This window comes from Lytechinus pictus, chromosome 3, assembly GCF_037042905.1.
Source record: "Lytechinus pictus isolate F3 Inbred chromosome 3, Lp3.0, whole genome shotgun sequence".
NCBI lineage: Eukaryota > Metazoa > Echinodermata > Echinoidea > Temnopleuroida > Toxopneustidae > Lytechinus > Lytechinus pictus.
Window position 1 is genome coordinate 16,141,220 of NC_087247.1, and position 27,627 is coordinate 16,168,846.

At 34.8% G+C, this 27,627-nt stretch overlaps 1 protein-coding gene across 1 annotated transcript; it reads right to left on the minus strand.

The window, feature by feature from the left end:
* Positions 1 to 918: 918 nt before the first annotated feature.
* On the minus strand, positions 919 to 26,115 carry LOC129257728 (protein DD3-3-like). The gene is made up of 14 exons (XM_064096512.1): positions 25,604 to 26,115; positions 22,345 to 22,398; positions 20,405 to 20,491; positions 18,198 to 18,293; positions 17,036 to 17,174; positions 15,109 to 15,225; positions 13,571 to 13,738; positions 12,382 to 12,587; positions 11,042 to 11,143; positions 10,157 to 10,309; positions 9,299 to 9,469; positions 8,048 to 8,283; positions 5,847 to 6,063; positions 919 to 4,305 (listed from the first exon to the last, which is right to left on the minus strand). Exons 1-14 carry the CDS (start codon positions 25,672 to 25,674, stop codon positions 3,819 to 3,821), a joined length of 2,304 nt encoding a protein of 767 aa, XP_063952582.1. The 5' UTR covers positions 25,675 to 26,115; the 3' UTR covers positions 919 to 3,818.
* Between the last annotated feature and the right edge of the window lie 1,512 nt (positions 26,116 to 27,627).

Here is a 27,627-nt window from a genome sequence, read left to right on the forward strand (position 1 = left end):
AATGACCCAAAACCAATGGTGCCCAAACGGCCACCGCTCGGTGCCCGGGCGATATTGGCTAAAAACTCGCCGCCCAGTCGCCGAGCAGGCTAATTTTAGGGGTTGTGACTGCATGAAGTCTTAATATTCAATTTAAAAATGTTGAAAAAAAAAGAATGGATCATGGTAACTGAAAATGTTCTCACAGAATTAGAAGTGAATGTATCTAATGACATTCTAGGTCATGTTATATGCACATGTTACAAACATTTTATTACGTGTCATGGGAAAGATGCTTGTACGATTTTCGTTGAAATGTTTAGTTTTTTTTTTGTTTTTTTTTTGCTTCTATGAAAACACAATTAACACGAGGCCAAATTTCTCCTTTTAGATTCACCTATAGGCCTACCTTTCTTTTTTGCCAAAGAAATAAAATCGTTTTGATAAGTGCCCTTTATCTTTATTCACAAAGCGTCTTGGGCATAATATTCAAAGTGGATTATTTGGAAATTTCTTTATTTCTCTCTCTCTCTTCTACTCCACCTTCTCCATTTCACCTCTCCCCTCCTACCTTGTCTATTTTTCTTTAAATGTTTTCTCCTTTGATTCCCTCCCTCCAAACATTATTCCCTTCATCTCTGCATCACACCAGAGATTTGATCCCACACCCTCTCTACATCTTACTAACAGGCTGCTAAACCATTTTGAAGGTATGTTTGTGTGTGTGTGGGGGGGGGGGGTAGCATGCATAAAATCGCAATTAGATTTTCACGCTTTTGTACACTTTTTTTTTTACATACTCTCTCAAACACACACACACTCATCCACAATACTCTCCCCCCCCCATTCTCTAAATTCCTTCATTTTTCTCCCCCTCATTAAATTTCATTTAAAAAAGCTTCATTTGTTGACATACAAGTCAATAACGCTTACAGATCATTATCAGTGCAAAAATATAAATGTATTTATTTGCAAAGAAAAACAATTATCTACACATACAAAGTCCATGAGAAATATTACATGATGAATTTTCCTTTTATACAATCAACCTTTGTATTAGCCATCATAGAACTTCAATTATAGCCACTAAGTAATTTCTTTGAATGAAACCACAAAACTGATATTTATGTTACATTGGTCTTTCTCCTTCCAATTTAAAAATGATATAACACTACCTAAATTTTCAATCAATCATCCAGACATCAATTTTTTTCTTTCATTTCTGTTAATCTGTAAAAAAAATATTTCCTTCTCTTTTAAATTCCAACAAGATAATATAAACTTTCCTCTTAACATCTCAACATCCGGCCAGCGGACAAGATAACTCCATTTCTCCAATCAAGTTTACCTCAAAATCCTCATTCAGACAATATGAAACATATGATTTGTAAGTATTTGGACATTAAAAAAAAATCGCTCTACTTATATGGTTCAAGTCTCAATTTGTCAAAACTTAGTTAAAATGACTAACCTATATTACAATGTCATGAATCATGTTATATATAATGATATTCCTAATAATGTCACTGTTAATGTGATCATCGTTTGTCCCTGCAATTCTGGACAATGCTTAATTTGTGCTAACATTTGATTGGTCTGCTTTTTTCATAGCAAACCCTGTCTCCTTTAAATTTTTGTTTATGCAGCCTCATATCTCATTGAATTTAACACCTTTTACTGTGCTTTCATTGTATAATGTCTGAAGAGGACTTAAGAATAACAAGATTGCAAAATACATGACAACATTCCTGCATTGACATTCAGTCAACATTCCTGCATTGACATTCAGTCAACATTCTTGAGACTCTTCCTCTATTTTCATATCAACTCTTTTACTTCTAACAATGTTAACCAAATTTAAAATGCACAAACAGATAATTCCCACTTGGGGATTTGTAAAAAAAAAAAAAAAAAGCAATGATTTATATGTGAACACTAATATACCTAACAATGAAGTTTTACTGCAATGTTTTACCCCCTCTTGATCAGTTCATCAATTTACTTTTTTCAAAATCAATCCACTAGGTCATTTTCCTTCAACTCACAACATAACATTAAATACCACCAATTGTAAATCAAACAAAATGACTAAATTTATTCATTTATATACAAAGAAATCAATGCCATGTTTACCAGGGCCTAATAACATAAAGCTTTATGATTGATTGTATATTTTTATTTTTACAATTAATGAGAATGAATGAAAATAATCCTGCATATCAATCTTATCATCAATCACTAAGCTATATGTTTCAGGGCCAAGATCATAATCATAATAGTACTTTTTGTTATCACACACATTTGTATTGCAGAAGAGGCACTAAGATAATCACAATGAAATCAATACCTCCCAAAATCGTTTCTTTTATGACATATTTTTTTTAGACTCAGAAAGTCAAAATGAGTAATCATAAAACATCTAAAAGATGAGTTTGGTCTGTTTAAGCCTGACAGCTAAGAAAGCATGTATGCCTGTATGAAAGACACAGTATTTGGTGCAATGGACTTGCCAGTAACAACATTTAATATAAAATTTTCTTGAAAAATAAGACATGTTACAACTAAAAAGTAATATATTGGAATCAGAATTTCAAAAAAATCCTAAAATAAGTCATAAATATTGTATATAGCACTTTCCTCCCACTTTGTCAGAATTTGCAGAATTCAATTTGAATAGACAACTGCAATGTATGTGAACTCTTTACTACAATGAAATATATATTTTTGTACCAAGAAAGAAATTGTGATATTAATTTAATCCTGTCTCTTGCTATTGGAGCCACCACAATGGCACTAATGACCATCAGTATAATGGATACATATATATGTGAGAAATGCAGTTTGACACAATTTTTTGGAAAACCAAAAGGTTAGATATGTTTATTTGTTATCAGAAATACATTTTTTGGAGGTTACACATGGAAGTATGAAAATTATAAGAAATATATTTTTGTTTGAAAAAAGATTTAAATTTGGCATGTGTAACAAATATAAAGAAACCAAACGCTAATATGTTCAAATGTAGAGTGGAAACCAAAAATAGGGCAAATAACTTTTAAAAAAATTGAATGATAACAATGATGCTAAACTTAAGAGTGAGACAAAATTGGGTTTTCAGAATGCATAATATTATCTGATATCAAAACAGATTGAGTTAATTATGTGGATTGTGGACCACATTCATCAGAAGCGAGCCATCCTTGATGACAGTAATCAACCCTTACATTGAAAACTGAAATTTGATCATTTTAGGTCACTTGGATGAAATAAAAGGGGGAAGCTGACAAGATAAAGAGCTGGCTAGTAGAGAAGATATACAAGGATAGAACTGAATTACATGATATACTATATGAAAATGATAGATATATCTTATTTACAATATCCCTTTAAAACTTGAATTATTTAAATATAAACACATGAGAATATCAGCAACATAATACCTAAAGTTACAATGCATGCTTCAGTTTGTAATGCGTCAATGGTTTAGCTTTTAAAATTACTGTGCATGTTACCGCTACTATTATAGTTATATCTCTTTATGATAATGTTTTCCAGGGTTATAAAATCTAATCATTTTCTGATATATAACATGGTTAATTCAGATTAAAAGGCTTTGAACACAACATATTGCTTAGATCCAATCATTACACATGATTGATAATCCAATAAATTTTCTTTAAAAAGGGCACCAGTTTCTTAAGAACAACATATCATCAGAGGAGATGCGTCTATATTACAAATAAGTAAGACTTTGTATTTCATGTTAAACAAACAAGCATCACGAGTCTTGTAATATTCAGGCATGAGGGAGGAATCTACACTGATATAAAGGCGTGATGTTAGACTGGACCAGATTTAGTCAGGTTTGAAAGCTTTTCTGGATGCATTCTGAAGTAAACGACGCCACCAATAATCAAGACGGCTGCTGCTATACATCCAATGACAATGCCAGCAGTCTTTCCAGCATTGCTAGATCCCGTAGCCACATAGGTACCACCCATCTGTGTTTCCACAGCTAGAGCATTACCTTCTCTGGCATAGTCCACTTTCTCCCATGTTGTATAGGACTGCGGGTCACTACGGAAGAGCTCAATGACATCAGACGATGATCCATTGAGGAAGAGACGTAGGGTGAAGGTCTGATCAGCGGTTGTGATTTGACCGGTTGGGAAGATGGTGATAAAGTTACTCTCAATCTTATCTCCAGGGATATCATCTGCTGAGCCACTGACACGCTCTATCTCCCATTTACCTTGCTGAGGATTCCATTCAACTACCTTGATGTCTTCAAGATGATCAAGAGAACCTTGACCAAACTTCAGCTCACTGCAAGTTACATACAGAAAATAAATTATGGTAATTCAAATAATCATCCAATCAATAGAGTACTTGGTATAACACATTTCCTTTGCAGTTACAAAGTAATTTGATGCTACAAAGATATATTGCTATAGCTCTAATTGACAATTTGTTTACACAAATTTTTAACCAAACTTTGCGATGCCCAGGTATGTGGTTTCGAAGGTCACCCAAGTAAATGTCAGACCTGAAATAACTCTAAACCTGTCAATTCGTGTATAAACATATCTAATGCAAAGTCTGTTTCTAGCCAAGATCCATAAATGTATCATTATTTTTAATTTTTGAAAATAAAAATACAATTGAATAAATTTTTTGCCAATGATTTTCCATTTAAAATAAGACAATTTTTTAATTCATAAGAAATTTAAAAATCAAATAAGATTTGATACCCATATTTTTTATGTACAGTTGATAACGATCCTAATCACAGAATGTCTAGAAAAAAATCACAATTTTGGAGGTTTTATTGAAATATTCAGAGCTGAATTCTAACTTCGTGCTGAAATTAGTACATGTATTACTACTTAATAAAGAATTACTTTGAATAATGTTTGAACAATTAATGCTACAACTTTGTAGATCATGTGGTAGGTGACACATCATTGACGGTCATCCGAACCATCGTACCACACATACGACAGTGCAAACCCATATCAGAGAAAATCGACTTCAATGATTACTATAGCTTTCATACTTATAGTTCCCCAGCCTTACAACATATTCATTGCTAGAAAAATATATGGTTGGAAAGACCAAGACAATTGCTTCACATTGGTATCTTTATTTTTACACAAAACCAAGGATCAGGGAAAATATCGCAAAAGAGCTCCATGCTTGTAATATCGGTTTGAGCGGTTTAGATTTCGACTGTACAAAAACGCCATAGGGCATACAACAATCCTGACCGCAATTTCAATGCGCACGATAAGTCAAACGTTGTATCACTTTTTCATGTACAAAGTCAATGCAATGCTGATACGTCGGTTTGGCTGACCGCGTATTTGCATATCAAGTGCTTGCAGCTGTTGTTTGCCTTGCTACAGTACACGTTTCCAATGGGATTTAAGTAAATTATCAACAACTTTTATGGCATCGCCATGGAAATCCCCTCATATCTAAGAAACTAAAATAATTTGCAGCCTAGAAATCTAGTTATGAACAGAATAGGACCAGTACTTTCATTTTCTGCAAAATTCTCAAAATCGACTTTTTGACCAAAATTGATCGATACGACGATTTGGATGAACGCCGACGACATGTGCCGATTTGATGTTGTGATTACACTATCAATGGCTGAGATCTCCACAGGAAGGGGGTGATTTACAAATGAGGGTATTTTCACAACCAATGCATCTATATTTCTTACTTCCTTTTATCTCTCTATTATTTTTTCTTATTCCCCTCCCATTATTCATTACTTGATTAATCATAAAAATCACAGGAGAAGGGTTACCCAGTCCCCCTGTAGTGTGTCCCTAAATCAATGAATGACATTATAAACTCACCTATGCGAGGTAGATACATTGCCTCCAGTATAACCAATAGAAACATACTGGGTCTGTTCAACACCAACCTTCATACGTCCTTTCTGGCTACGGTTGGAGAAGTTGTTGTTCCTTGTGCACATGTAATGGTATGTACCAGTTTCTGTCACCTTGAGGGGCTTGGCATCAAAGTAAGTACCGGCATCATCCAATTCAGACATTTCCCCTCGAAACTGCCCTGTAAGTTAAGACGGTAAAAGTCAAGAGTCAGCCACTGTGAGTCTTGTGAGATGAAATGTAATATGGTAATACTTAAGAGCCAAATGATATTTGGAAAGGCAACTTGCACAGCACAATGTTTTAATAATGACAATTAGCATTTTGAGAAACCAACAGTTCTGGGGAGTGTTTCATCAACATTTTCATCCGACAAGTTGTCAGATCTGACATCTTTCTCTGATGTTGATTGGCTGAGAGGTACTGTTACTATGGTAACTGTCGGATAAAATGGGACTTGTCGGATAAAACGTCCGACAAGTCCTTTCATGAAACGCTCCCCTGATATATGTGCTGATAAGTAACATTATTCTCAATATCATTATGTGACTGTGTGCAGTTTCCTCATGCCTTGAGTCTGATGGACTTACTAAACAGCTCAAGTTCATTGATAGTCCTGACTATGACTTGTTTTGGGGTGCTCCCAGTGTTGGAAAACTCAACTAAGAAGAAATGATACCAATTTGAAATTTACTTTCCTCATTACTGTTTACTTTAACTCTATCAAGTCCAACACCTTGCATTCATTCAGCTAAACTATATCAAGTCCGACACTTTGCATTCATTCAGCTAAACTCTATCAAGTCCAACACTTTGTATTCATTCAGCTAAACTCTATCAAGTCCAACACCTTGCATTAATTCAGTTAAACTCTATCAAGCCCAACACCTTGCATTCATTCAGCTAAAGTCTATCAAATCCAACACCTTGCATTAATTCAGCTAACCTCTATCAAATCTAACACCTTGCATTCTTAGATTTTCCTAGCACCATCTTGAGTTGATCTTCATAAACTTAACGAACAGCTAAAGGTAATAGAAACAAACACATTTTTCCTAGACTATTTGGTAGCAGAATTGGGCTTTGACATAAAAGATACAACACAATGGTCTAAATCAATGAACAACTTTATCAAAGGCAACAGGATATATTTTGAGATTATTTGGTGGCAGCAGTGGGATGTGATATCAATGATATTCATGTAAATTTAGTGAGAATGTGAAATAAATAACAAAACAAATTTATTAGATAAATTCTATACTAAACACTAGACCCGAGTCATCCCGTTTTTTTTTTCTTTTTTGACCAGTGCCAACAGGATTTTTCAGTGGAGCGCAGTGGACTGCTAAAATAAAGAAATAAATAAGAAATTTTGTGTCGCCAAAGACTATGAATGATCAACCATGGACTACATTTCCTTATCTAGATCTATATGTCAAACTTTTCACATGATTATGTCCAAGCCTTATCAACCAAGTAGAGTTGTATTCCCAGTGAGTGTGCACTGCCATTTTGTTCTGTTTGTTTGTTTGCGATCTCATTTTTCCTTTGAGAGGTGTTGTTTTCATTCATGTTTGTTGGTTGCAAAAAGAACAATCTGGTTGCGCACACATGTATGCAATGGCATTAGAAGTCAGGCCAATAATTGAGAAATCCAACTTTGTATTATCATTCTCATAACTATGCTTGGTTGACCAAGGTTTGTAGACAATATAAAAACATACAATATAAATATTATGTATAAAAATATTTTATATACTGATCTAGGTAAGAAAATGTAGGCCGAAACTTGGTTGATAATTCAATTGCAAGTCTATTTTCGGTCCCTAAATCTTAATATACATGTATCTCTTTATTCTGGCGGCGCATTGGTCAGGACAAATTTCCATCAGTGACCACCAACATCGGATGGGCACCGGTGGACTGCCCGATTTGACTCAGGCCTACTGCACACAGTCAAGTTCATAAATCCACAACTGCCAGATCAGATATACTGCATACATAACTTCTAATTTGTGCAATAACTAAGGGACATTGTGACCGCAATATGTTACCAAATCATTGTCACTCCTAAATGTATACTTGGACCAAGTCTATAGTTGATCCCACACATGTTCGTCATCGATGGCCCACAAACAAAAATTGTTGACTTTGGGATTACTCACCTGGTTGAAGAACAGCCAGGTTGATCAGAGTCTGAGCATCTAAGCCAAGGAACGTTGTATCAGCTAGATTCTTAGGATAGCTGTTACCGTATTGCCCACTAACACCGAAAGGCTGATAATAAGCTCCGGTGCCTTCTGGGTAATTCTGTTCCGTAAGCAAAGCAATGTTGCTACGATCAGTACCCTGGCGACCCTGACCGTCATTGTTGTTTGGATTGGAGTTGGATCCAGTCCACCTACATGGTAAAGGACAGAGTAACATTGTCAAGAAGACAGATTTTGTGGAGTGAAAAAGGAAGTGTACCCATTGAGGTACAGTATACATATGATGCAGAGATGGGAGGGCATCGGTATGCTTTGTGAGCATAATAAGTATAAAACTGTTAAACCCATGAGGCGCAGCAGAGTGGGTTTAGACTAGTTTCCATAATTAGACTACCACATGCTCACTATTCCTCTCAATGCACAAACAAACCTGTGTATTATTTGTTTTATAGAATGGTGGAATATTTTGGCTTAAAAATCATTTTTTTACAACCATGCATAAATAATTACCCGACGCATGGCTAGCCATGCATCCTGTGAATTTGCCATGCATTAGTATTGACCAGACTATGGCAAATTTACCGGATGCATAGCTGATACCCATTCTATAGTTTCTCTTACATTTTTTGCAGTTCCTCTTAACTGCTTATCCATTATGGTTATGACATGATAGGACATAGCAAGAAGGTTCACTCTCCTTTTAATAACAACATTTTCATCCTTTTAACAGGTTTTCTTCAGGGGCTTGATTGTGGCATGAGGAGGGGGAGGATTTGATATGGATGCGGTGTCTTCTTGTACACCAAGTTAAATAGAAAACAATTTACAAGAGTTTCTTTGACACCCCTTTTTTTTTGCAAACTGCTTGGAAGTTTCGACCTGATTGCAGAGTGTGCACATCTCATGTTTGAGTGAACCCTAGAATCCAAACTTTCTTTTCTCCTTATTTTTTGAAGCTCTCCAAGAATTTCATCTACATTCAATCAAGTATTTTGACAAGTGAAATATCATTTAAGAATGCATAAAAATGTGTTTTTTTAGCTCTATTTATATCTCAAAATTCTTTGTGGGCATCTTATTGTTGATATTGTGGTGGTTGGTAACAAATATACTTTTTATAGAAATAACACTACCATTCTAGATCTTTAAAGGAAAGTTAAGTGATTGCAAGCATATCAAACATTTCTCTATTACTACGGTACTTACTGGGGGTGAACAAAATCTTCAGGCAACATTTCCAAATTGTTAGGAACAAAGTCATATTCCACTGCGGGGAAGACTTGAACAATGTTACCTCTCTTCCCTCTAACGTTCAGATTATATACAGTGTTATCACCAACATTAGCTGGCTTAGGACGAATTGCAAAGGTGTGAGACCTGATTGAAAAAAAAAATATTGGGTATTAATAAATGACGTAAATGACATCTTTCACATATAAATGGATCATTGAAATATATTGCAATAATACTTATTGTATGAAGACAGCTTATTACAATCATCTTTCAAACAACATATTTACTGAAAGAAAACTAGCTCTATTGAATATTTCTGTTACTCAGGAGTGGGTGCCGATGGGAGGGTAGATTAAAAGCTCCTTTCAGAAACTGGAGTCAAAATGTTTCATAGCTACACCCCAACCTCTTCAACAAAGAGGAATGTACCAGTCAAGAGTTCTTTGTCTTCCGTTCTTGTAGAATTCATATTATCATAACAATTTACAGAATAAAATAAATGAAATAACATGTAGCATTATTATTATTTATATCAATATTGGTGAAAATTTCACAAGCCTAATCTCAAGTGAAATTCCCAATAAACTGGCCACACCACATTCATTGAGATTGAAATGGGAGTTTAATGAATAAGGAAGAACCTGGGTAAACGATGTCATCTCTATTTTATTATGAAATAAAAATTACTAATGTATACGAGAAGTCACTTAAGATGCTTAAGGAAATAGATCAGGTTTTTGTCATCTATAAAATCAGAACAGAAAGTTTTCAATATCTGAAAAGCTTTCAGTAATTCATATTAATAGAAATATATTTTTGTTGTTGATTTACCTGTCTTGGAATGTTCTGCCAAGTTGAGCAGTGTTAATAGCAAGTTGTAGCTCAAAGTTATCACCATTAGCAGCATCAGTGAACATCTGAACCTGTGGGTTATTCTCAAAGACATAACCCCTATCCTCTGCTTCCTCAGCAGTTAAACCATACCTATCAAAAGAAATCAAAGAGTATACTCTACTTATATTCTCTACTAGGACTCTCTTAATTACAATCTACCAGTAGGGCTTACCCCAACTGTTTTGCTTTAGACACATTCCGGCCCTACTCGTTCTTGACTTTACAAAACTAGCCCCGCTGGTTCTTTGTCCAAAATCCAATATCTGAATTAACATATTAATTGTTTAGTGAATTTAATAAGGGTGATTAAAAAATACAATCCCTGCAATGACATTTCTTTGTATTCATACATTGACCAATAAAAGAATCTTGAATGAATTAAATACTTACTGTGAATACTTTACTCTCTAGACTAAGTTAGAAACGTAATTTTTGTTAATCATTTTTTTCAGATGACATGGTGAGTATGATAATCATGAGCTTCAAAGTTTGTCTGCACACTAGTTGGAAGATTATATTTATGTCTGAGGAGTAGTTTTATACCAATGTTTTTTTCTCTTGTGTTTGTGAAGTGCCTTGGACATACAATCAATGGCAGCTAAAATTTCAATGAACTTTGCAATTTTTCAAAGATCCTTGTTTAATTGTCTCTTTTCTTCTTCCTTTATTCAATTTCTGTTGCCCTGCATCGAACATCCTTCTAATATGTGCTACATGTTTAGTTTCTGTTTTTAAAGAATAATGATAATAGTTGAATAATGTAACTGTTGTGATTTACTCGTCATATTCCACCCCATAGGTAATATATAAAGACAAACTTACCTTGTATAAACATCAAGTGTACTTTCCTGATTACCTTCTGCATTCAATTCAGCTGTTGTAGAACCATCCCAACCATTAAATTCACCAGTAGAGATGTTATATCTGGCAAAAAAAACAAATTAATCTGTTATATGAAAACAAACCACCGTTGCCAAATAATTTAAGATAGGATGACAATAGTGACAGTCACATCAGAAAGACTAGAAATTTGACGTGTCCAAAGGACACAGTTGCCCCCGCTTAACGCGGTCAGAAATTCATTCAATATGATTGAACTTCATATCGTGCAGAAACCAATAGGCATATACATAATGAAAAGTTTAGACCTTAGAACCAACTTGCATATATAATGAGATGTGACCTTTGACCTGCAGACTCCGAATTCGAACTTAGCCTGTATTTTGGTGTCATCTACCTACACACCCCAATATTTTTAAATATTGATATAGAAGATATTTCATGGAATGTAGAAAACACGAGACCATATTTAATTTTTATGCCAACTACCCTTTAGCTATCACTACTCATCATAGTCTTCCATAGCTAAAGTTGAAACTTTCTGATCATATTGTTATATTGTTTTGTGGGCACGTCATGGTCTAGTGGTTCTGACTCTCGCCTTTCAAACAGAGGGTTGTGGGTTCGAATCCTAGCCATGGCATGTTCTCCTTCAGCAAGAAATTTATCCACATTGTGCTGCACTCGACCCAGGTGAGGTGAATGGGTACCTGGCAGGAAGTAATTCCTTGAATGCACGAGCGCTGAAAGGCAGCTCAAGCTAAAGCCAGGGTAACAATAGTAATAACAATGCGCCTCGGAATAGATTGTTTCTAGATAGATGGTGCTATACGAATGCCTATTATTATCATTATTATTATAGCAAGGTATGTTTGTCACAGATTGGGCCTAAATGAGACAAATATATCCACAATATAGGCTATACATTCAACCACGTTGTAACAAATGGGAATGTTCCTGGCAGGAACATTCATTCCTTATAACATTTGTCCATCAGCATGGCGGTCGGGCTACTGCCCGCCAATAACGTTAGTTGGTGCCTTGAGCACAAGTTGATTCTCAGTATTGTCATTTAAATGTTAAAAAAGTAGGATTTCCTTTTTTTCATTCCATACACTAATAAAGTCCTGTATTACATAACAAACAGCCTTATAACCGCCCCATCCCTATAATAGTAGTACACAACGATGTATTACCAAACTGGTTGAACATTACAGGCATGCCAGCATAAATCGTGTGAAAAACAAAGCAATATCCTGGTACTAAAAAAAAGAGAGATAATTCGTTCCATGAACTTCTACCAGTCAAATAATGTTAATTACCTTAGACGTAATGCACAACTTTCATGGATGGTGTTTGGTATAGTCCAGTTAAACGTGTTTGGTTGTCCATTGACTCCGTTGCCGAGATGATTATCTCTACTCCAATGGTTTTCTCTACAAACTGGAGCTGAGATGTTGAATGATGGGTATTCTCTCCAAACCCCACGGGTGGCATTACCACCTGCAGGGTTCTCTATCTCTACCGCCTGTAACCATATCAAATAATAATATAGTTACATTTAAATAGTGCTTCATACGTTGGTTTTTAAGCGCTTTACATTGCAATCATTATTCCCCTGGTCATCAGATTCCACACATAAAGTGCACCATCTCCACTCCCTGGGGAGTATCCTGGCCAGGCAGCTGTTTATCATCAGTACACATGTTCCAATCTAATCACATTGACATTCACATCCTACTAATACACATTCATCACCATTTAAATATAATATCAGTTGTAATAACAATATGAAGATGAGTTTGAACATAATGCAATGAAATCAATTCCAAAGTGTTTATAAGTATAAATTCAAGAAAAATATAAGCCACATTCTGGTAGAAAATGTGTACTAGTTGGACAATGAGTTCTCCTCTACTGCAGTACGGGTATGACCTCAAGTGAAGCTAACAATGATGAATGTTTTCTTTTGACATCCAAGAAGGTTCTAAATAATTCTCAAGAACATAAAGAAGCATGAGCGATCAAGCATATCTTCAGTTTTGGTAAAACCCCCAAGAGTGCATGTCACTATGCCCATTCAGAACTAGATTATATGAATAGTTTATATGAAGGATACAAATTAAAATGTGTTTTATTGGATAAATTTATAGATTTTACATTACCTGATTGGGTAGCCAATCAAAGTAAAATATCTGCAAATCTTTATTTTATTTATATGAAATCCATTCTCAAACATGAAATGGGCTGAAAATTTCAGGACATAATCTTTGTCTGAAGCCTATTAATGCCCGTAGGGCTATTTAAACAAATAAATAAAAACATCAACAAGAGGGGGCGTTAGATTCTAACAGCTGAAAAAGTTCCAAATTAGCATTCTACAAGCTGAAAGACATTCCATGATCACTGCACTTTTGTAACATGGGAATGCTAGATGATACTTGAGAACAACTCATATGATTGACCCTATAGCAAAGCTTTAGACAGGATTTAAGATGTCTTTGATCATACCTCACAGGCTTCTTGTGTGATGGGGATGACTGGTTTGTTACGATTAGCATTCCTGTTTTCTTGTAAATAGGAGAAGGGAAGATCACAAGCCCATCTAGATTTCACGTTCTGACTCTCTGCTTGGTAGTATTCACATCGCTCAGGTTCGTTTGTAAAAACAGCAATGTCCTATATGCATTAAAGGTATGATACAATACAATATTTCAAATAAGAACATCAATGTCTTTCAAAAGAGGGTTCAAATGGAAAAGGATATAAAATAAACACAAATGAATCTTAATATAATTTGTCACAATTAATAAAAAGTAGAAATATGAAAATATGACATTAAATCATCATGGATATATATACACTAAAAGTCCTTGTCACTTCAGGGGGGGGGTTATTCCCCCCTTAATATCTCGGCCACTCATCAAGGGATTTTGATAAAAATTTACATGATGGTAGATGACTTAATCTAAGCAATTGCATCAATGGGTAAATCTTATTTAATTCATATTTTATATGAATTATTTATGCTTATTCATTCATTGAGAATGAAAAAAAATCAATACCAATATAGATTTCTTCTTTATTTCATTTTTTTAATTTCTTATGTATTACTTTGTTTTTTAACATTATTTTTATTGTTTTTTTCTACAAAATTTGTTGGTGACATTATTTTACCAATAAAGAGCATCAAATTAAATGACAGATGTCAATGAAGTAGAAATAATTTATTACTGAAAACATAATTCGTATTGAATTTGTTCATGAAAAAAGTTGCGCAAAACTTGAAAATAAAAATTCAGTGAGCAATGCGTTGAAAATGTGTGCAGCAAATATGTGTCTATTGCCTAAATGTCGAGGAGAACCATCATGCCCCCTCCCCCAAGAGTAGTAGGTTTAATTGTACAGTACGTTATGCCCCTCAGCTCCTAGCTGCTCTACATGTATATATTATCCTTTCCACACCTATTACCTTAATGACCGATAAATACACTACCATTTTACTACTGAATAGGGGTAAAGAATTCAAGAATTACTTCTTTCCATACCTATCAACTCATTCAAACATCACCACCTCCTCCCCTATCTGGCCATTACAGTTCTCTACATCTACCACTTAGCATACATGGTGTAGGACCCCAGGTGTAGGGGTAATGATCTCACCCATATAACCACCCCCCTCCTCCATACAACTCTTCTCTACATCTACCACTTACCATGGTGTAGGACCCCAGTAGGGGTAATAATCTCACCCATATACCCCCCCCCCCCTCCTCAGTAAAACTCTTGTCTACATCTACCACTTACCATGGTGTAGGACACCAGTAGGGGTAATAATCTCACCCATATACCCCCCCCCTCTCCTCCTCAGTAAAACTCTTCTCTACATCTACCACTTACCATGGTGTAGGACCCCAGTAGGGGTAATAATCTCACCCATATAACCCCCCTCCTTCCTTTTCACCTACCACTTACCATCCATGGTGTAGGACCCCAGTTGGGGTAATGATCTCACCCATATACCCCACCCCCTCCTCCCTACCACTTACCATCCATGGTGTAGGACCCCAGTAGGGGTAATGATCCCTTTCTTCTGGACATTCATACGCCCTTCTAGTTCCTTGTGGATTCTGTCTAGTGTATCTTGCTGTCTCTCCGTTTAGGTTCTATGGGAGACCAAAACATAAACCATGAGATGAGTTAGAAATTGTATAACTCCTCTCCTCTATGAAATCAAGGCTCAACATTAGCTGTGGAACTATATAAAATTGATGCCGAACCACCATTCTTAGATATGAAACACTTCTAAAAAAGGATGCAGAATGTCACTTTCATACTACTTTGGTCTATAAAACAAAAGATATCCTTTCACTCTTAATGTCAGAGTTTGAAGTGTCCACTGCTGTTAATTTCTTACAAAATGTTATCAAAATATACATGTATATCATAATCACATTTATACTGTTTCTACAGTGCGTCCCACAAAAAACGAAACCGAGATTTAGCGATGATTTATCATAACTTAATCACAAATACAATAGACAAATGACATACCATTGTAAAGCTTAGAATCTCCTCTTTCATCTGAAATTACTTAGATTCTTTCTCATTCACGCATGAGTGAGCAAAAACAATTTGAAGAGGGGATACCAAAAAGTCATATGGCGGGCTCTATCTGGGTTTCAAAAAGAAAACCACATTTTAAAAAAGTTCAATATCTGCTCTTTAATTTGATACCTCAATTACAGAAAATGGTCAAAAAATAACAAAGTTCTGGTTATTTGAAATAAGGCTTGAATTTCAATAATTTCATAAAATGAAGAGGTTCTGCAGGCTAGCGTTCAAACTCACTTGACACTCCGTTTTGTTGACAATCAGCCATGCATTAAGTCTTTTGTTAACCATGCGATAGCTTCTGTGGGAAACCGGTGAAAACATGTTTTTTAATGAAATTATGGAAATACAAGCATAGTTTCGAGGGAACATAACTTGTTTACTTTTTGACCATTTTTTGTGATTAAGGTATCAAATAAAAGAGCAGATATTGAACTTTTTAGGCATGTGATTTTCTTTTTGAAATTCAGATACCCCCCGCCAAATGATTTTTTGGTATCCTTTCTTCAAATTGTTTTTGCTCATTCATGCGCGAATGAGGAATAATCTAAGTAATATCAGATGAAAGAGGAGATTCTAAGCTTTACATTGGTAGGTCATTTGTCTATTGTATTTGTGATTAAGTTATGATAAATCATCGCTTAATCTCGGTATCGTTTTTTCTGGGACGCACTGTATACTGCTGTTATGTAGCAAAATTGTTTTAATGACACGTTTAACTGAATATGACTGAGAGAATTCACATTTATATATAAGTCAAATACATTTACTGAATTGAGGTGGGTCAAATTAATCAAATTACTTTGTATGACTGGTTCATGCAAATGATTGCAATATAGAGGCTAAACACAATTGGGATATACACGTAGATCTCAATTGTTGTTTCCCATTCATGCAAGGGAGACAAACTATGACTGGTTTTGTGTGGGCATGCACAAAGACCGAACACAAATGGAATATTGTTAACTAATAGAGAGGATCAGTGTGTTCTTGAGGCACATTTGTGGATTATCATTATCCTGACTACTAGTAAATACAAATAGAATATGATTAGAAAGAGAAAAATGTTCTAACTAAAATGATACCATTCCTATTACAGCATGGAGCATCATTCCTGAATAAAAGCTTTTTGGACTTGGACTAATAATTACCACTCTAAATTGGCAATTAATGAAAACAAAATCACTGTTTGAAAAGAAAATTGATAACCTTCAGTAAATGCATTCTTTAATCATAAATTTTGATTCATGCTACATCCATACTTCCCTTGTTTTCAAATGATGAAAATAAACAGAAAGTCAATGAGTTTTGCCAATTTGAAGATCAAAGAAGATTACTTTTAACCTTATGAAAGTTACTTACCTGATCAGCTGTAAAGAGGTTATCTTGGCGTTGGCGAATCTTACAGTTGAGGTAGTAATCAAAGTTTTCGTTCATCCCATAACGGATGTCAGTATTACAATCATAATTAGTACATTGGTTGGGATTCTCTGGAATAGTTCTATTGTGAAAGGAGAAAAGTTAAAAAGCTAGTTTAGCCTAAATTTGCATGCATAAATTACATTATATAAAACAAAGCTTTACAGATGTGACTCTAGTAGTCAAGTTTCATTTTTTCATTCCATTGAAAATTATTCATACCTATTTAAAGTTCCTCTATAGTTCTGTTCTATTTTCATTATTCTATTTTATTTTAAAAACATATTATTTATTTCATTTCAAGAATGATGCTGACCTGTATAATTCATTTGACCCCATTCTGTCCAAACTCCAAAAGAATACAATACTTTAAAAATCTACATTCCATTAGGAATTTACAAAATTCAAGTCAAATAAAGCTTCTTTAAAAAAATATATATATAGTTTTAAAGCATTGCATGAGGAAATAAAAACCAAGAATGTGCAAGGAGCTTAATACTGCTTTATTAAAAAAAAAGGCATCAAGATACTACATTGTAGTATACCAATCATCTAAAACAATTTTTTCAGAAAAATCACAGAAATAAAACCCAAGAGTTGTAAGTTGTAAGAGTTAAAATTTTCAAGATCATCTTTAGGAAATGAATATAGAAAACAGATTAAATGTATATGAAACTGAATCAATTTAACTAACAAAGGTCAAATACAACTCTTAATGTACATGTATTACAAGTAATAAAACAAAAAGAATTGAAATTTGGGTGTAAGGCTATTAATGGAGCCCGTACGGTGTCATGTATTAAAAAGGTAAACATTTAATTGAAGGCAATTTAGGGTAAAGACATCTTTAATACTTTTGCTCAGGTACTTAGAGGGAGCAATTTAAGGTAAAGACACCTTTAATATTTATATGCTCAGGTACTTAGAGGGAGCAATTTAAGGTAAAGACACCTCTAATATTTATATGCTCAGGTACTTAAAGGGAATGGAGAGGGAAAGGGAAGAAAAACTAAAACAACTAGTTTAGAAACAAATTACTTAAACTTTCATTTTGAAAATAACATGGATTAACTAGATAACGTAATTTGATATGAATCACACTCACGAGGTAGTAGTCCCGTCCCTGACCCAGTCACCACACATGTATTGCAATACAATCTCACAGTGACAATTTGGGTCTCCACAACTATGTTGGTTTGTCCTGAAAAAAAAATCAAGTGTTTGAAAATAAATCCTCATTTAGTTTAAAGTCAGGCTCTGTAGTGTTAGTACTTTAATCTAAAAAAGGGGTCAACAATGACAAACTTTTTTTTATTCATCACTTCATTGGCAAATCTGCATAAATTTAAGGATAAAGGACAACACAATATAGTTAGTTTTGATAGATTCTTTCAAAAAATCGTTTGAGATGGACAGGAGTCCCAGTTTCCTTCAATAGCTGCTTCAGACTTGTTGCATTTATCCAGTGAGATGTGACCTCTAGAGCCGATTTCCAAAGGAAGGAATACCACTGAATATCCATTGGTTTCTATATCCTGTCATTAGTAAGGGGCATACTGGTTGGATTTAAAATCAAGGACTGATAACATGTGCAAAAGTTTTGTTGTGTTATTCTTAAAATGCAGATATCTGGTATGAGATTGGTGTGCGTGCATTCTGTAGGGATCATGGATATTCCTTCCTTTGTCCATCACCCTTTCTTCCAATCTGTGTACATAATGACATCCACAAATGAGTTTATGCCTTCTTGTATAGATTCGACCAAATACAATAGAATGTTGTCATGATGCCAAGTGTAGCGCCGTATATAGAGCATTCACTCAGCACATGACGCTGGTCTCTATCTTTCAGAGAGAAAGGTTTGTATTTGTATTGAGTGTATCTGAAAGGGAATTCATGAGAAACTTGGCGACTTATTTGGTAGATTATAAAATATAATCTATATGAATTACCGGTACTGATTATGATAAGATGATGAGTTCATATGTGATATGAAATCACTCTTGTCTATAATTTCATTTTATGATCATTACCATGACCATAACTCTAATAGATTACAAATCCTTTCTTGCAATCATTATACAAGGCATTTGAGCAGAGCTACATTGTATTATGCGCAGCACGGCTCCATGCAGCACATGTTGATGCGCGCATTAATTCCCACTGATTAAAGTCAAACCAAGCGCAAGATTTTTACACTTAAAGTGTATGTGCACGCCATGCATGGTGCACGACTGCGTAATAACAATTTACTTCACAATTACTTAGCAATGATTACTTCATCATATCAAGTTCATGAATAACGTGAAATGAGGAGTAAGCTAACAAGCCATATCAATTGTTTCAAATAATATCTATTCTTGCTTTCCCCATACAAATTCAGCAATGTGTTTCCTCAGAAAATCCGACCAGAGGCAGTAATTATCATTACAAAAGCAAATTAAGAGGAATGTTTTGTCTGTAAGAAAAATCTAATTAATTGAAACATATGCCTGACATATTTATAAGGAAATGAGTGAGATGGTACTCCATCATTTTTTTACCTCCACGATCCATGCAACATACTCACCATAATAACTAATACCCCTTTCATAAACCCAATAAAACCCAATTATGCGGCTAATAGCAGCATAATTTGGTCGTAAAATCAGAGGAGGACAAGAGTTATCCGCATTATTCTGATGCTGCTATTATCCGCATAACAGCGGCATCGGGACAAGATTTTGAGTTTATGAACGTATTTCCAAATAATGCGGATAATTGCCATGGTGCGGTCACAAGGTCACCCTTTTCCAACACAACCGCATCGGAGGGGGCGTGTCCAGTTGTCATGACGATTATCCGCCTTTTTCAGGACGGGCGCTCGTAAAAATAATGCGGATAATTTTCGGAGTTTGTGAACGCAATTTTTATTGAATTATCCGCATTACTCTTAGGCGGCTAATTGGAGGATAGGTTTTATTGGGTTTATGAAAGGGGTATTAGATTACTCATCAGCTAATTTTTAACATACATTGTTTGACTAAAATACTTATGAGATCACATTCTTGGCATACAATGACTGCTGCTATATATACATTGTTGGATTGACCATGAGAGGAAGTGATTAATAAAATGGCCCCTGCTTCTGTAATATAATTTCTGTGGTTTTGTAAGTTCTACACCCTTAAATGGTCATAATCCTGATCAACCCCTTGTGGTAAGTGTTTCAAATTATTATGATCATTATCAATATCATAACTGATATTGCATTTTTGGGGGAAATACAATGAAGCGCAATATAAATAAATATCAAAGACTTCTTTTCCCTACCATTCAATTGGCAGAACTGATCCGGCGGTGTAATACAAACTGCCTACATTGTAGCCCCCTCTGTTGTTGTTTTGTGAGTCAAACATTCTGTGAAAATACAAAATAAATACTAGTGAAAACAAAATTTAAGAGCAAAGATTGTTCAAACTATCGTTTGAAGTTTTCTGTTTTCTGGAAAAAAATGAGTGTTCTCTTGTGTTCTAAAATGATAATTTCCATTTGTTCGGGGAAACCATATACAAAGAAGCATGAAACAGGGTCACTCTATCTCTATGTGAACATAACTTCACAATATATGTTATTGAAACAAAACTCAAAATGGAAACTAAGGACCACTGGTATGGTTTCTGAAATCTCTACTGATAAAAAATTATTCTTCTTATATCTGATAGTTAATATTTTGTGTCATTAAACATGTTTCAAAATACACTAAAATTAGTGAAACAGAACGGATACAATTTAATTACAGACATGGTAACAGATGACATACATGGATTAAGGCCCGGATCACACCTTTGCATTTGAAGCTGCATATTGCTGAGTTAGCCGAAAACAGCAATACGCAGCAAAGTATTCAGTTGTAATCATACTAAAAGTTTGTTCGCAGCTCGTACAAATTTGGAAGCAGTAAAGCGAGGAAATTTAAGGTAAAGCAAGCACTAATGCTGCGTTAAAGCGGTACTTTGAGATGAAAATAATTACATCTAAATAGATAAAGTAAAATTCACCAAGGTAAACAAAGAAATTTCATCAAAATCTGATAACAAAACTTGGATTTATTTAATTTTAAAGTTAAGCAATATTTTGTGATTATAGTTAATATGGACGGCGTCATAAATATTCAATAGTTAGGCTGATGATGTCATGCCCATACTTTCCCTTTTCTTATTGAAATATTAATTATTTCATTCCCTTGTAACAAAATAAGTTACAGCAATGAAATTCTTACACATTAAATCAGATGTCAATCCAATATTTTCATTCTTGGTGAACAAAACTTGAATGAATATATAATTTCAAAAGACAATAAATAAATAATCAAATACAAAAGAATAAGGGGGATATGGCATCATCAGCTTGCTCATTGCATATTCATGAAGACATGCTTTAAAGAACTGCTTCACAAAGCATCAAAGTGTCATAACTTTGACACCATTCTCATTATACTTCTAAAACTAGTTTACTGGAAACCGGTTCACAAACCCAGTTTAGGATCGCTTTGCAAGCATTCCGATCTGATCACCTGAAAGTGGTTCTCAAAACCACTTCACGTAAAGCGGTCTTGTGGGATGACAGATCTTGTATAAAATTTGAAATCAAAACACTCAAAAGGTGCAAAGACCGCTTCCTGAAGAGCATCGCGAGGTGGTTTTCTAAAGTGGTTTAGAAGATCGCAGCTTAGAGAGTTCTCAATACACTAAACTAGTTTTCAGTAAACTATTTTTAGGAAGGTAACAAGAATGGGGTCTAAGTTATTCCTTGTCCAATTTTGCTGAAATTTTCAGTGTTTTGTTTGTCTGATTTTTACTATATCTGTTCAAATTATATTATTTTCAGCCTGGACCCTAACCCTCACTCACTGATGTTCATGGTTGTTTTTCTTCATGCATCCTTGCTCACATTTACTTGTTGCCACTTGTCTTTTCTCATATGGATTTTGGTTGCTTTTGGTCATGTTGAGTTGCATATGTTTGAAAAAAGTTCAAAATATTTAGCTAGAATACAGGGCCACTGTGTTAGTCTGAGTATTGCACATCATATTAGCTTATTGCCTTGCATTTTACTGTTTGTCTTTGGAAGCTCCTTGGTTTAGGCAATCTGCAGCTGAATACAAGCCCAAAACACAAAGGTGTGAGCCAGGCTTAAGTAATGGTAATTAACAAAATAAAATATTGTCTGATATACTTCATAGCAAACTATTTCAACTATCAATACCTCACCTATTTCCATTGTTTCTTTCTCTTCCATTTTCATCAAGTCTGTTGTTGCTTCCCCTGAAATTAAAACAAAACAAAAAACATTTAAATTGAAACATATGAAGTTAGATTATTATTTAGAGATCAAGAACTGTTTTGTTGTAAAGTCCAACAAAATAACCGCATGCATGTTTTTATACCAGGGCATGTTGACCCAATCAATCAAGTGAGAAATGAAATAGTTAACTTGAAATCATATATTCAGCCTGAAGTACCCCTTTACGGCATTCATTACTCAAAGGGTGTGTTTATGCTTCCATTGCGTAGACAGAATCAGCGTTTTTGAATGTCGTTTCAGAACGCCGATCGCAAATGTGGTTCTGGAGGTGCTGTTTATGCTTAATTTTTCAGAGGCAAATCTCCAGCTAGCTTTGCATCGTAATTTTTGTTGAGCTTGAAAGCCAGGTCAAATTGGGCATGCCCTTTTTCGAAAAGTTTTTTTCTGAGTGTTGTTATCGTCGACTATTTTTTTTAACTTCAAACAATATTTGATCTTTAGTAATTGCATGGAGCTACTAGATATAGCTTTAGAATTTTTACCATGGTGAGGACCCCTCAGAAGAACAGCCTGTGGCTGAAGAGGGCCATCCAGCCCACGAGTGGAAAATGAATAAATAAAAAATGAATAAAGTAAAGATAAAATAAAGAATATTAAAGACAAGTATATAAGAAAATAATAAGACATCTATTTCTTTATGCTACTGGGGCTTTTGGCTCAGCGATGTCTCCTCATCATAACTCATGTTCGGTTTTTTTGGTGTAAATCCCTCAACATTCATCGTGATGACAAATTGAGGAATAGTAGTAGTGATCGTACTTAACTTAATAATCAAACATGTAATTGTACATTTGTCATTATTAGAACCAGCATGTTGAGAGATAATTCTGTGAAGGTAACTCCCTATTAGAACCATGCGACCATTTGCCCACAGATTTTCATCTCACCGGAAGCATGTGCCAAATGACGTCATTTAAACACGTTTACGACCGTGGTCCTGTTTATACTTCCCCAGAAAGCCTGATTCTGGTCAAACGACGTTTAGAAACGCACCGTTATTAAGTTTACGATCAGCGTTCTGAAACGTCGTTTAAATGAAAGTAAGCATGGACGCAATCGTGTTTTGGACTAATCACATATATGGTAATGCTGATTCTGGCCTGAAAAGTGGAAGCATAAACACGGCCAAAGTTCAATAGAAGTATGAAAACTGAGGACCAGTGCTTCAGATCTTATTTCCTGGTAAATTCATTTGCATAATAATTACTTCAGATGAACCCTGAGCAGTTTGCTTTGACAGTTTGAAATAAAATATACTCCATTGACAGGTTAATCATCAGTGTTAATAAACACTAAATAATCAATACAAAATATAAGTCATCTTTATTCCATACAAAATAGAGAAGGTATAATATACCCAGGTCCTATGCCAGAGATAATTTGATAAAGTTTCTTCTTCACTCTCTGGCAAGAGACAGGGTCATACTGTATTTCAGAAACATAATAAGCAAGTTAACATAAAAATTATATATATTAATATATGCATGTTTAAATGGAATGGAATATGAGGAGAGGTAAAAGGAAGAAGAGAAATATGAAATATAAATGAAGAGAGGGAAAGAGATATAGCAATGTAGCAACTTTCACTTTGTGATTGATATAAAGGCCAACATAGGGCAATCATGACCCGCTTATAAACGGGGTACATTATTTCCATGACTTATTATGTGTCAAGTTGTCAACTATATAGATTTGACCATATATATCTAAATTTCAAAAAATGTTCCAATATTCCGCTTATATTCTTACCTGATTTTGATAATTATAAATATGTGCAAGTACAGAAAATTTATATCACTTTGTTGATGTTTCAGTGTATGTTATACTTATAAACATACCAAAATTCTATTAACCTATAAAGTATTACGGATAACATTTAATGATTCATTAGTAAATTCTTATTTCTCATCCCAGACAATTCAATGTGAAAATTATTTATTGAAAGTTGAATGCGAGCTAAGTTCCTAGTAACTCCCTATACTCTGTTATCTGAAAAGGGGTTAGCATAGACCAAAAGCTTCGGTCTCTGTTATGTTGGTTGTTCTGCTGAACTCTGTTGGCTCCACTCAACAAATACAGAGACCGAAGTTCTAGCTCGATCTGTACAGGGACTCAATGGCCATACATGTATGTTTATGTATTAAGTTCGGATAAAACAGGGAAGTGAATTTGCACGACAGCCGAAGTAAGTCACTGTTTTTTTCCCCTTCTAAGTTTATTTTTCCCCATTTTTGGTGCATTTCACGCAAAACGGAATAATGATCTTTATTTCGGTACAGTTCTTTTTATATATTTTTATGAAATAAAGACAAAATCGATGAGCCCCGTCGGGGGAATTTTGCATTGTTAACCCCCTAATGGTGGCTGCACGATAGCGAGCCGTCTGTGTACGAGGAGAAATTTAAAAAAATAAAAAATGTTAAAAAAACTCCTCGAAACAGACGACTGCCAGCTGTCTAGAGTCAGCATAGCCAACATAGCCAAGTTAGTATATTGATCAGTTTCCAGTGGTCAACCAAGCCCATACCACACGGGGGGTCTTTTTTTTTCTTTGCTCGTCAGATTTTTCGGAGACAAAAATGGCCCCAAACTAAGTTTTTACTGATGAGCTTTTTTTTTCAGCTAAGGAATAGAAGGAGCCATTGCATTCCTATATTTGGTCTTTTACATCATACTTTCTAGAAATGGATAACTATCTACTAGACAGGAATAACCGTCGTTTCTGGGGATTTATTCAACAATTTCTGACATTTTACTGTAATTATGTATGGTGAGTGGAGCCAACGTAGTTCAGCGGAACAACCAAAATACAGAGACTGAAGCTTTTGGTCTAACTATCTACATGCTACATACATGTACACATATCAATATATAAGAGACAATTCGGCAAGACTAGAGTTCCATATGCACCCCCACTAAAATTAAAAATAAAAACATGGACTCAATACATGATATAGAACATACATGATGGGGGAGTGGAAATACATTATCCCCTGACATATTATAATCGTTAAAATTGACCTAGTTGAAACCTATGAACTGAAGTTGACCTATATTTCCTGGTCATAGGTATCGGAATAACGTAAAAACTACTACTATCGGAATAACGTAAAAACTACTACCGGTACTACTACAGGTAGGCCTTACACACAATGAATAACTTACCTTGGGTTGTGCATATAAACATCTGCATTTGCTACAACGATCACCGCTAACATTGCTACAAGTTTCTCCATTATGTTAAATCTCTGACTCTTACAATCTTTCGAAAATAAGACTTCTTTCTAGAAATGACGATAAATGAGCCCGCTCACTTCGACATCTATCAATTTTATTCCATTCCCGAACCTGTGAATGATTCTAAAATAATGGTGTACGGATCTCACGAAGCCCCGCCTAGCCTGCCACTCAAAATGTGTAAACAATGATTCATTCTAGACGTGACAAAGCTGATCTTCCTCCGCGCTTGAATAGAAAGTTCTCTTTTGCAGACTGATCTGTTACTTGCTGAGCAGAGTATTTATAATACAGTTCAGGAGAATTATACATAATATAATAACTTACGGTAATTTAGCAACCATCAATTAAAATATTATTTCTATTTTCTTCAAAATAATTTTGTGTGTAATAGGGGCGTTTACAAAGATCAAACCGCGTCACATAATGAAGAAAGAGGCGCGTTACGACAAGAAGGAAGTTACACGCTCTACGAGGTTTTGATATTTCCGCGTTCCAATGTATTCATGGTGAAAGCTTTAGTATAAAAGAACTTAAACTTCCATAATTACAAGAAGTCTACCTTGATTTTGCGTAAGAGAGACGTAAATTGCCGTACGTAATAATGTCATTATAGGATCGATATGATGCCTAAAAATTAAGGGGAGGAAAGTATAACTTTATCACTAATAACATCGTATCATCATCATCATCATCCGTACTTCCACCGGCAATCATGGGCGGAAATCCCAGGGGGACGCGTCCCCCCCCCCGGGTCCCCGTACTCAAAATAGTAGGGGGGGGCACAATATCAAATGCCCCCATACTATTTTTGGTGTTGTATGATGGAAAGAAATACATCATTCAAAATCGAAATGAAACATGTATTTTGGACGAGATGACCTTACATTTAGGGGAACCTTTTTTTTTGCTTGTCAAATTTTCCAGCCCCTGGGGAAAGATTTCCGCCCTTGCCGGCAATGCAAGAAGAGTTTTACTACTTAAAGGGATACTCCGGGCTGAAGATAATGTTTATATCTAAATTAGATAAAGTAAAATTCACAGAGCTAAATGCTGAAAATTTCATCAAAATCGGATAACAAAAACCAAAGTTATTGAATTTGAAGGTTTGCATTATTCCAGTAAACAGTTCGAGGCATGTCTTCATGAATATTCATTAGGTGGGCTGATGATGTCACATCCCCACTTTCCCTTTTCTTATTTATGTTATTACATGAAATCATAATTTACTTTTTTAACAAATGTGTAAATGGTGTGCCTCCATTATGATGAAATCAGTTGCAGCAAGAAATAACTAATGCACTTAATCAGTTGCCAATCCAATCGTTTTAGTTCTTGGTAGAACATTTGTTTAATAAACCTCATTTTATATAATAAAAAATATTAAAAAAAACAATTGGGGATATAACATCATCAGCCCACCTAATGAATATTTATGAAGACATGCCCAGAACTGTTTCAACGGAATAATGCAAATCTTTAAATTACAATAACTTCATTATTTGTTATCCGATTTTGATCAAATTTTCAGCATTTTGCTTTGTGAATTTTACTCTAATTTATCAGGATATAAATATCTTCAGTCCGGAGCATCCCTTTAATTAAGAATTCTGAGAACCCTATATAGTTTTTATATGCCGGTTATATTGTACATCGAATCTTTCCTTCTGTCATTGTTTTTACAACTTATAGTCAAATTATATGGCAATTATAAAACATATCCAAGGATCGCTAAGGTTAACCCTCATAAAATATCTTCCTCTTTATTTCTTTGACACAATATATGTGTTTATATCCCTTGCAAAGAAACCCCGTTTTTAAACCCTTTTATGGCTCCATTTTATTCTTATTTTTTCCTGATGACAAATGCCCTATTAGTCGGTAGCCGTTATAGGAAATATCTTTCTTCCCCTGCTCACGTTTTAGTTAATCCTCTGTGTGAATGGTCCATA

What these genes read in the sequence shown, in the direction of transcription:
- LOC129257728 (XM_064096512.1), bottom strand. Translation starts at nt 25,674, where the DNA reads ATGGAGAAACTTGTAGCAATGTTAGCGGTGATCGTTGTAGCAAATGCA. An exon ending in AGGGACGGGACTACTACCTC is followed by an intron (nt 17,175 to 18,197) that starts GTGAGTGTGATT and finishes CTTTCACAATAG; the next exon opens with AACTATTCCAGAGAATCCCA. An exon ending in GAAGATTTTGTTCACCCCCA is followed by an intron (nt 8,284 to 9,298) that starts GTAAGTACCGTA and finishes TTTACCATGTAG; the next exon opens with GTGGACTGGATCCAACTCCA.